A 12,012-nucleotide genomic window follows, 5' to 3' on the forward strand; every position below is an offset into this window, starting at 1 on the left:
TTAAGAATATATGCAATTGCTCGAAGTTAGTGAGATGAATATGGCCTTACTTTATCAAGATCCATAGATATTCAAAGCTTGGGATATAATGTCCCAAATACTTGGTCTCACACTTGGATTCCTTGGAACGTAGTGTTTTTCTCAATAGCTATCTCAAGTGTTGAATCCAACATGGATTCCAAGCAGTCTTCAGGATGAACTTGGGAAAAGTCTAGCACTTTCTGGGCACAGAAGTACATTGGAGGGAGGATGAGAAAGATGTAAGCATTTCATGATAAGCATACTCTTAGAAGTATTTTACAAATTAAAATATAGTGATTGCAAAGCTACTGATATTCCTATGGACACCCATCCATACTCACATAAAACATTTCAAAACATCTAAGTTGACCTCGTTTTTTTTGGGTCCAAAATTTGTAAAAATATACCCAATCTATACCAAGTATACAAGGACAATGCAAGGTATACAAGACATAAATTGACCTCGTATAGCTGTCTCAAGTGTTGAATCCAAGATGGATTCCAAGCAGTCTTTAGGATGAAGAACTTGGGATAAGTCTAGCACTTTTTGGGCATGGAAGTAAATTGGAGGGAGGATGAGAAAGATATAAGCATTTCATAACAAGCTTACTCTTAGAAGTATTTTACAAATGAAAATATAGTGATTGCAAAGCTACTGATATTCCTATGGACACACACAAAACATTTCGAAACATCTAAATCGACCTCGTTTTTTTGGGTCCAAATTTTGTAAAAATATACCCAATCTATACCAAGTATACAAGGACAATGCAAGGTATACAAGATAAAATTGACCTCGTATTTTTTGGTCCAAAATTTATAAAAACATACCCAATACATATCAGGTATCCAACGACAATGTAAAACAAGGTCTAATTGCTTAGGCAACGTGTAAAATGGACAAGTTTATACTCTTAAGACATTAGCCCATCTTCTTCCTCATACATAGTCCACAATGACTTCAAGCTGTTTAGATTCTAGAATTTGCAAATTTTGGATTGCTGGTTCTCTGCTTGCCTGGTTCATAAAGTCTGCATAGCAAGTTCAAAAGATATCTTTCCACCTTGAAATTTCAAACTAATTTCATTAGCGATGAAAGGTTTCAAAGCATGGAACAAGTTTCGATCTTTACATGAAGTGGGTTTCATCATGACTATGCATCCATCTGAGCACATGTTCCAACACAAATAGTAAAGATGCATCTAATTAAAACAAGAAACTTTTGATGCGGCTTCTATTAGATTTGACTCAAACCTTTCATGATTTATAAATGAGGAAAAAAATATTGTATTCACATATTGCTAGGCCCCCAAGGCAGCATGATAATGAAGTAACTTTCCCTCCAAGAAGGCATGAGAATGGAGTAACTTTCAGAATCATCTGCATTTTATGTTGGAAGTATCTTACTAGGACCAAAAATTTAAATCAATAATAAATGGCCAATACATCAAGGACCCATGAAAGCTCATAAATTATTTGAGCAGTCTAGAGAGGCCTCAAAAGGTCCAATGTGTAATATGATAATTAGATGAACTTCTAACTGACTATTGAATGGCCAACACTTTTCATGGACCCATTCAATCGAGTTGTACAAAAGTTAACTTATAACCTTTAATAAGAGAACTTACGTTACAATAATTAGTCATCTAGCTCATAACGCTCAGCTCAACTTCCCATGGTCGATATGTTAGAGATCAGCAGGTGGTACTGCACGTCTTATAAGAGGATGGTTCGATCGAGCAGAGTTGTTTCAGACTGTTACTTGATTGACTCGTAAATTCCAATGTAGAACACACTGTAAGCCAGTCACATGGGGCACTCTCCATCTTAGAATCGGATCTCCAAGTCAACGGCTTATAACAGCGGGTATCAAAATTACTAATACAAACATTTCCATAGGATGCTCAGACACCACAGCAGTCTCCAATGCCTCACTTGCGACATGTACCCACTTCATTACCTTAAGAAATCATTTTCCGTGCTCTTTTCAGTCAACCACAGAAATTTTCTCTCTTAACACAACTCTTCCATCCAACCATTGCCACGCTCCTGACAATGCTGCAACCGAGAGCTCAGCTTTGAAGATTTCTTGCAATAATAAAGTTGCTTGGCAGGGCATACTGCAAGAGGTATCTGCAAATGCATGACCAGTTACCTGTTTGACTGGTGGACACCCATCTGCAGGCAACAAATTGGTTTTGGTAATAATTCATCACTCTTCGTGTCGCCATTCGTTTCTGAAAAAAATTTCTGAGACACGTGATCCTATCTCATTGGAACACACTCACTGTTCAGCCTTTCCAGTGCTTCTGCAGCTGCATTCCTTTCTGCCTGCTTCTTACTTGTGGCTGGCTTTCCAATAAAATACTGATTTCTGGCCTTCACCCGAGCTTGAAACAAATTCTTCTTTGGCCCTTGCACTTTATAACTTGGTGATTCCTGGCCTTGCTTTTGAAGCCAGTTGTGGAGTGTAAGCTTGACATCATTGCTACTTTTACTGATGGCTGCCTTCTCAATAATCTTTTGAGGTCTTACAAACGCAAAAGCTCCTTCATTTTTATCTCCATTAATAAGTGTCAACACAGCATCAATTAGATAACCCCCATCCTTATAGATGTCCACCTTTGGGTCCTCCATCTTTCGGGGGAAAAACATCAAGATTAATGCCAACTCTCTCTCTCTCTCTCTCTCTCAGAGCCACCATCTCAGCTATAACCATATTACAGGGAGGGGCAACAAATTTAGGGGAAGGAAAAGTGGATAATCAAGGGAAAAGAGAAAACCATACCTCAGTACAAGGGACACTGCACACACAAACGGGCGCGCACACACACACAGTCACACATTTATAGCTATGTATTTACATATCTACAAAGGTTATTCAGACAGTTAAGACACGTGTGTTTAAAGAGTAAAAAACAAAATACTATAGAAATGTATTTTATAAAACTATACATAAATATGTAACTGTGCAGATTTTATATAGATGTGTAGAGTACAGACTCTAGAAAAAACTAACATAACAATAAACAAGAGTATCGAGGTCAGAGGAGTCAAGCAACACACCAGCCATATACAAAGATGAATAGCAAATAATGAGATCATCTAATCCATACCATATGACAATACCTAGGGCCGCCCATAAACACACTAAAGTTTTTTACTTTTTCTGTAAAAAGACTTCAAAATTTTAAACAGAAAAAGGGCCATTTCACACACACACACACACATACGCACATATATGTATGTATGTGTATGTGTATGTGTATGTGTATGTGTATGTGTATGTGTATGTATGCGTATGTATGTGTATCTTGGAGACCTTCCTCAAACTTAGAAGTGTTTAACTGCTGCTTTTAGTTTTTGTGTAGTGGCTGTTCCACTTTGGGATATCTGTGAATGTACATTCTTCAAAATGGAATACTACTACTTACAAAAAAAGTATGTTTATGTGTAAGTATACGTGTATGTATATATGTATGTGCGCACACGCATATAAGTGTACATGTATGAGGGTTGCGGGAGGCGTGCATGTGTGCGTGCGTGTGTTTGGCGTTGTTATATAATGATATGTTCTGATGCTTGTAACTCGCTGTCCCTTTTTTAGGGACTGCTTTTTGTGATATAATGACAAAGAAAGAAAGAAAGATATATTAACATCCGCGGGAGGCCTCGCAGGCCTATCGGACAAAGTACAAAATCAAGTAACTCCTACAGAATATTGTGGGCCAAGGCAAAAGGGCTCGCTAAGACCCTTGCTGAGTACTAAAATGCTATACTAGTACAAAATAGCTAAAAGGTAGCAAGATAGCATGAGGGTGGCATGAGTATATCAAGTGCCCAAAGCTAGAGTCCCAAGTGCATGGACCGGCTCCATGTATCCAGGCTCCATGGTGGCTCTCTGATGAGATGCAAAGAGCTCACGTATCTGCATCTGGCGGGCTGTCTCCCGTGGTGGTGGAGGACGTGGTCTCCTCGATCTCTGGATCCGATGGGCTATGTCAAGGGTGACACCTCGTCTTGGTTGATCTCCCCTCAGGAGAGCTAAAATAGGTCGTGAACCACTATCGTGTGTGCTCTGGTCGCTTCTCGTGTCGTGTACGGTCTGTGTCCCTCATCTAGCAATCCTGTGTCGGCTCTCTCCACCGATCCATATCTCTCTCATGTCGGCTAGCTACTCCTCTACCCAAGAGTGCCCTGGAGCTGAGTCAAATGCATAGAAATCCGTGACCTGTCTATGCGCTCCGTCTACCTCAGTAGCCTGTGGTGAGGTGGTCCCATCTTGTTGCTCTTTGATATGTCATAGTAGCGTCTCCCTATGTCATCACATCTCCATCAGGTGTGCTCTGATCTCCTATCGCGTCGTTTACGATCTCTGTGTCCCTCGTCTAGCAGTCATGTGTCGGCTCTCTCCACTAATCCATATATCTCTCATGTCGGCTAGCTCCTCCTCCTCTATCCCAGAGTGCCCTGGAGCTGAGTCAAATGCATAGAATTCCGTGACCTGTCTTTGCGCTTGGTCTACCTCAGTATCTTGTGGTGCGGTGGTCCCATTATGTTGCTCTCTGATATTTCATAGTAGTGTCTCCCTGTGTCATCGCATCTCCATCAGGTAGAGCCTAATACAGACCTAGTCCTAGAAGTGGATCAGTCGTGAGAGTGGACCAAAGTCGTGTCCCTCCTAAAGAACGCAGTGGTAACGCCCTCGAATCTCATAGTAGGCTCGGCAGACACTTAGAAAGTGCTCCTTTGTCTCGACCGCCCCCATCCTGCACAACCTGCAAGTCCGCTGCTCTATGGGTATGCCTGCAGCTCTGCCTGCCTCGATCCTCAGTTGATGGGATGAGACCCGCATCTGTCCGATGGCAATCCTTAGCGCGTGTGAGACTCCTCTGTCCTCGAGATACTGAGGTCTGATGATGAGCCAATCCTGCAATACTCTCAGAAAATGGTCATAGTAGAGCTAGGTCTTGGTGGGGAACTCCTTATCCCCCCCAAAGTGCGAGATGTGTGGAGCTAGAGGAGATCTAACCGTATGATTCGGTTAATCTCATCCCATGGGATCAACTCGGGCGGTGCATCCATGCTATATTGAAACAAGAAAAGCGGATCCATCTAAATGCCGTGACTGGAAAACCATGCGGTGATGCGTGCAAACCATGCTCTACCTACCCCACTCTCTGCTAGTCGTATGGAGGACTCTAGTGCCAACCTCGGACGTCTCTTGCAAGGTAGGTCCCAAACTCTACGGAGGAAAGTCACTGTCTGCAAAATGGCATCAACCTGGAGAGGGGTCATGGAAAACTCTGCCTATACTATTTGATGGGGGACCAAGGGCTTACTCTGAATCATCCTTGAGCCCATAATCACCAGTAGCCACTCAAATCTCCTCCATTCTTCTACTGAAAGATCACACCCCCAAAAAGGTGCCGCATATATGGCAGACGGCCTCACTAGAGTGTCGAAAAGTCAACACTTTGTCGGTGGATCTTGGAAGTGCGCCTGGAAGCACTATCACTCTAGTCAGGCCAAAGCATCGTGCCCTCGTGTGAGTCGTGCTCTAGCTGCGTCGGTCATTGTGAAAATTGGCCCTATGAAAACTACACCCAAGTATGTCCAGGATTGCACAATCTCCACTGGCTGACTCAAGTATGTAAATCTATGTCGGTGAAGCACTATGTAAGAGGTGTTGAAGATCATGACCTTGGTCTTCCCAAGGTTAACCATCCAAAGACCTGATGGTTGCGTCCATGACTATTGTGGCAAGGGTGTTGGAGGCGTGGGCGAGGTCTACATCATCTCCAAGTAGTAGGACTGGAAGCCCCTTCACCAAGTTGCTCACATAGACGGGGTCCAGGGCACGATCAAAGTGAACCTGTACATGAGTGGGCGTGGGGGGGACCCTCCCTGTGACTGGCATAGTGGTAGAGATACAAAAGGCTAAGTACGAGTGATCAGCACCAAGTGGGGGAGGGGGCACTATAAAGTCGTATATCCGTGAGATAAAGGCCAAGGGATCCAATAGGTAGTCCATTGTGCTTGTCCCTCCGCCATGCAGGAAACAAGTGAGACCACCAAATGATGGCCATCTCTATAGACCATTGTAAATGATCAAATCATGGACAGCCCCCCTAGCTCAAGTAGATATCATCCATACTCTTTCACCTGTGGTGCAACTGCAGAGTGTCTCACTATCCCGAGCTCAGCTGAATCTAATTCTAGTACTATGAGGGAATCGGATGCGAAGTCCAGTAGGCCCACCTACCTGTTCCCTGTGCATGCATTGAAGTCACCAAGAAGGAGGATGTCCCCCTGCACTGGAGAATTCAGTGATATCATCCTAAATCGACTCATATGGGGGCTGTGCCCCTCTGTGGTGACCTCACATGCATAGGATGAAGTATCTTGGGGGGAATAATACACCGCTATGAGAATTAGTCGTGCATCTGGAAGTTGGACTCGTATCCACATGTGTCGTGCATGCTCCTCTCTCCGTGCCACTGATATGAGAGGTCTCATGTATGATCTAAAGAGAATAGCCACTCCCCCCCGAGCCCTGCACACCAGTGTCTCTCCTTGTCTCCTTTCTATGAGATGACTCCCATGTATATACTGCCACAGTGGGCAGTCCTCTCTAGGGCTCTCATGTGTCTCACTATAGAAGACCATGTCTCTGTCAATGTAGGTCTCCGAGAAACCACCTGGATCAGACCAGAGTGTGCCATTGCAATTCCACACTGCAATCCTCAGTCCACTTTGTGTCCCATTGGCCCGACACCGTCATAATTCAACCTCTTCTTTCTCTTCCTTTTCTTCCTTCTCGCCCTGGTCCTGATCTCCTCTCTCTCGGATGATCACCCTCACATCCTTGTATGCAGCCCATTTCCCTGCTTCTATAGCTGCAATGATGTGTACCATACGTTCCCTCGAGTGTTCCTGTTGTAGGAGGGTGAGGTCATCGTTCAAGTAGATCCGGGTTCCTTTCAAGGTCACCCTCGTGCTCATGAGGGTCTTTCATGGCTGTTCGAAGCTTCATCACAAGTGGCCTTGTGGGTGCATCGGGCTTGCCAACTCTCCAAGCTGTCTCACATGTCACGTTCACACCCATTTTAGTGAACAAAGCATTTGCATCTGCCATAGAAGTATCTCCTACTGTGAGACCTCGGACTAAAACATTTAGGGCTTTACTGTTTCTTCTTTTATCCTCCTCTAGAGCATCTAAAATGAACTCTTAGGAAGACTTCTTCATTTCTCCACTGAAACATCATGATGTAGTCTTGGGAATGCCTTGGTTTCATCGCAAGGCAGTTAAGTTGACTCTTCCTGAAAGAGTGCTGGAGTTTGTGCATAGGGGGAAAAATCAGCGTTTAGTTGCCAGGAATAAAGGAGAGACTATCCCCATTGTATCTGATGTTACATGTGGTAAAGCAATAAAGTCTGCAATTTCCACGTACATGGTTTTTGTAAAAGAAAAAAGAATGATATGCATGCTGAAATGAATGATGCAGACAAAGATAAGTTTCAGTTTCTTATAAACTTTAAAGATTGCTTTTTCGATGCTTTGCCAGGGGAGTTACCCCCAGAGAGACCAGAAGATCATCAGATAGAGTTAATGCCTAGTAGTGAACCACCAAACAGACCCCCTTATAGAGTCAGTGCGACTGAGAGAGAGGAGATTATGGCTCAGGTACAGGACTTGCTGTCCAAAGGGTTGATTCAGCCCAGCTCGTCTCCTTTTTGTTCCCCTGTACTGCTAGTACAGAAGAAAGATGGTTCATTCCGTATGTGCGTCGATTACCGCGCACTGAACAAAATGACCATCAAGAATAGATTCCATTCCGCGCATTGATGATGTGCTGATTCCGCACTACATTCGGGTCTTAGTGATGCCTTTTGGGTTGACAAATGCTCCAGCCACATTCAATAGAATGATGGATCGCATCTTCCGAAAGTACAGGCATTTCACGGGCACTTTCTTTGATGATATCCTAGTCTTTTCAAAGACAGAGGAAGAGCACAGGGAACATCTTGCTATAGTGTTTCAAGAGCTGAGAAATCATCAGCTCTATGTAAACAGCAAGAAAAGTGAATTCTTCTTGGAAGAAATCCATTATCTGGGGCATATAATATCCAAGAATGGGATACAGATGGATCCAGCAAAGATCCGTGCCATTCAGGAATGGCCAGAGCTGAAAATTGTGCATGAAGTTCAAAGTTTCCTAGGCCTGTGTTCTTACTACAGAAGGTTTATCAGGCATTTCGCTGATATCGCAACTCCATTACATGACCTTATTAAGAAAAATGCAGCCTTCACATGGGGAATATCACAGAAGAAAGCATTCAATACACTCAAGGAGAAGTTCACTACAGAGCCTATTCTTGTAGTCCCGGATCTTTATCAACCTTTTGATGTTGATTGCGATGCTTGTGGAGAGTGTGTTGGGGCTGCATTACATCAGAATGAACATGTAGTAGCCTACGAGAGCCGAAGATTGCGTGATGCAGAAAGATATCTGGGAATCTATGAGAAAGAGTTATTGGCTGTAATTCATGCCATCCATACATGGAAGCACTATCTTTTGGGTGCAGATTTTACTGTTAAAACAGATCACCAAAGTCTGAGATACTTTTTGACTCAGACCAAGCTTTCCAAGAAGCATACGAAATGGGCAAACATGCTGTCAATGTATCATTTTCAGATTGTCCATACCCCAGGAATTCGGAACAGAGTGGCAGATGCCTTGTCCCGAAGACCCCAGGTCAATAATGTGACTATTGCTTATCATCAAGACCTGGAAGGCATGAGGGAGCAATATGCTAGTGATGCAGATTTTGGTGAGATTTTACAGCAAATGCAAGAGGGGCAATCCACCAGTCACTATTCCCTGAAAGATGGGTATCAAATGAAAGATGATTGCCTATGCATCACCCAAGAGATGAGGAAAAAAGCTCCTCAATCTGTAGTGGTGTCAAATCCTCATCTATGGATAGGGTAGAATGCTCTCGTAGTGCAGCTCGACGTCGGAGTGTCGCTAATCGAGCATGTGAATCTCTGAAGGGATGACTAGGGACTGCTCTCGGTTGGGGTCTCTCCCAACATGCCATGCTCCCTCTACGCCGTGGTCGAGGACCCCCATGGTGGTGGTCACAAAGGTGATCGCCTCCTCCATGGGCGTCGTCGTGGTGCTGGTGCTGTCTCGCATGATCCCTCGTATTCGGATGTTGATGGCCTTCGAAGCCCTCTGCTGCTGCTCCTGTATGGCGGCTGAAACAGTTGCCTTTGCGGGCTCCCGTTTCGCCACATCCACCCATCTAGTCGTCTCTGCTATAGCCGACTGTATCGTGGCTACCTGTGCCTCCATCTCTGTGACTGGGCTCCCTTCAGGCGCTGCTCTTAGGGTCCCGAGCTCCTCTCGAAGCTGTGTGATGTCGTGTTTGAGCCCCTGGATAAGGGTGCCCTGCTCGTGTATAATGCGGGCCTGCTCCTGGGTGTATCGGGCATGCTCCTGAGTGTGATGTGTCAGATCTGCCTGACGGGCCCGGATGCTATGTATCTCAGCCAATAGGGAGTCCCAAGCATCTGGTGGGGGCCTAAGATATCCTCGTCCAGGTGGGAACTGGATCTCGAGAGGGGTTGGAATGAAGGTGGGCTGCTGAGGTTGTACTGAGGGTGGGGACAGCGTGACCTAGGTGGGGGAGTGGTGTGTAGGAGTAGCGAGGCCGGACGAGGCAATGAAGGGTGGCTGACTAAGGTATAGGGGATACGAGGGAAAGGTACTGTGGAGCCGTGGTTGGTGGGGCTAGTGATGGGGCTACTGGGGAGGAGGCCTGTGATGATGATGCAGGAGAAGGGGAGGAGAGAGGTGGCGTAGATGATGAGGCGGATGATGGTGGCGAAATAGTGGTGGTAATCATAAATTCCTAGTCTCGTTCCTTGGAAATGACAGTCTGAGAGAATTGGACACCTAATTTTAGCGCAAAGTTTTGATTTTGAAGCACAGAGAATAACGCTAATTCCACTCTGTATGATGGAGAAGATCAAGAGAGTCTTGATCGCGAGCATGCCAGACTTCTTTGCTGGCTGAAGTCTTCACATCAAATAGCTCGCTTCTCGTATATGCATGATGCTGACTTGTTTTGCTGACTTGGAGTTCTTCTAGGTTGACAAAAAAAGCTCACAATCAGCAGGGGAGGAGGGGGGAAGCGGAGGACACTGACACTCTAAGCGGAGATTAATCACTTGATAAAGCTCCTATTTAAAATGGGGAGGACATGGTCCCACCCCTAATCTAAATCCATCTGCACTGATGAATTCTGTGCTGTTGTTATGCTGGCATGTTTCATCCCATCTCGGGGACTTCGTGCCTTCTTAGTCATGGTATTCCATAAGTCAAACATCAGACACCAAGAAATGACAGCACCATGACACACAAGAGCAGAGTACACATCTTCTCTCCTTCAATAGGTATCACAGTCTTGCTTTCTCTCCTGTATGAAATTTATTGTGTATAGCTTTACATCTAGGAAATAAAAATTTATCAATATGAGCAAACGAATTGGAAGAATCACTTCGGTAATAGCAAATTAACTAAGCAGATGTGCCATCTCACCTTTCTGCATAAAAGATTGTTCAGCTCCTGCTTTAGCTGGAAAATTGTTTCTGCAAGCTCGGGACACATATAGAAGTCAAGCTGCCCATCTTGCATGAGCAAATGCCCAGGCTGCCAAAAAAGAATAAGGTCAGAACCAAGCAAAGAAGGTATACAAAAAAGCCAGCTGCAAATTTCTTCCAGATTTTCTATCCCACTGGTTGTGAATCAAGCGTGTTTGATGTTCTGTGAAAGATAACCAGGGTTAAGCAACAAACCTGGCGACCAGCCTCAACTTTCCCACCAAATAAAAGCAACATTGTATCAGATATGCCTGTCGAATCACGAATAATTACAATTCCTGTTTTCACTTTCTCATTGAAGACGAGCCAAGGATATGGAATAGTTCGAACTTTTGAAAGCACGGAGTTCTGCACAATGTCAGATGAGTGTAGCATCCTGTTAAACATCATATTTCTAGCTTTTTGAAGGTACAATACAACATCCATTCAATATGCAGCCATTTTTTCCAAAAAACTAGAAATAATTAGGAAAATTCATTTTAAGCCATATCATTTTGTATTAGCCTTGTGCCAAGCTACACTCCTGTATTGGCCATCACTGTTGGCTGCTTGATTGTGCCTCCAGGTGAGACCCACAAAAGGGGTCAGGGGATGACAGAGACAAATCTCAGATATGCACCAGAGACATCAAGATTCCAGCAAGGACCCTAGCCAAGCCCATTCAACAGCTCCCATCACTTACAGCAGATTCCAGACTGCGTCTACCCACCCCATGACACCAGACTACCTCATGTGCAGAATGTCTCACGGATCCTGCCGGCAAGACCCACAGGGAATACAAGAGGGCAACAGATGCAGGTCTCATATGTTTCAGAGACACCACAGGCTCCAAAGGCCCTAGCCCAGCTCCTTGACATTCCCATATCCAAGACATATTTTCAGTATTGTTTTCAATTATTTTTTCTTCAAGGAAACAATGTTGCAGTGTGCTATGACACCTCTAGTTACGCTAATTTCTTTTATTTCATTTCTAGTATTTCATGCATTGTACTATACTTCGTCTCATAAGTGGATTTGATCTTCTAAATACTTTCATAAACCTCTCTGTCGCTCTCTAAAGACTAGGAAAAGGATCTCGAACAACAAAGACAGGAATTAGTGGAAGTCTAGACAAAGGAATAGACTTCGGATACGTTGTATCCCTGTTGCACAAAATATCCACATATATCCTAGACTGAGTTGGTCAAATAGGTCTGCATAGATGAAAAAGAAACTATCATCGTTGTCGTCATCGTCATCGTCATAATAACATTCATTAAAATTTAAAATATTAAGGTAATCGGGAAGGTGTCAAAGAAATAGTGTCCGTGCAAAAGAAA

At 44.1% G+C, this 12,012-nt stretch overlaps 1 protein-coding gene across 1 annotated transcript in view; it reads right to left on the bottom strand.

Annotated features, from left to right (window-relative positions):
* Nucleotides 1-1,424: 1,424 nt before the first annotated feature.
* The window catches only part of LOC147890955 (DExH-box ATP-dependent RNA helicase DExH3-like), a 40,197-nt gene continuing 29,609 nt past the window's right edge, over nucleotides 1,425-12,012 (bottom strand). Inside the window, exons 17-19 of the mRNA XM_087389841.1 lie at nucleotides 10,889-11,041; nucleotides 10,632-10,742; nucleotides 1,425-2,658 (exon numbers count right to left, since the gene is read on the bottom strand). Of these exons, the coding sequence (XP_087245967.1) occupies nucleotides 2,287-2,658; nucleotides 10,632-10,742; nucleotides 10,889-11,041 (636 nt within the window). The 3' untranslated portion in view covers nucleotides 1,425-2,286. The remainder of the gene's footprint in view (nucleotides 2,659-10,631; nucleotides 10,743-10,888; nucleotides 11,042-12,012) is intronic.

Source organism: Dipteris shenzhenensis, chromosome 18, assembly GCF_047967505.1.
Source record: "Dipteris shenzhenensis isolate YYH24624 ecotype China chromosome 18, Dip_SZ_1.0, whole genome shotgun sequence".
Classification (NCBI taxonomy): Eukaryota; Viridiplantae; Streptophyta; class Polypodiopsida; order Gleicheniales; family Dipteridaceae; genus Dipteris; species Dipteris shenzhenensis.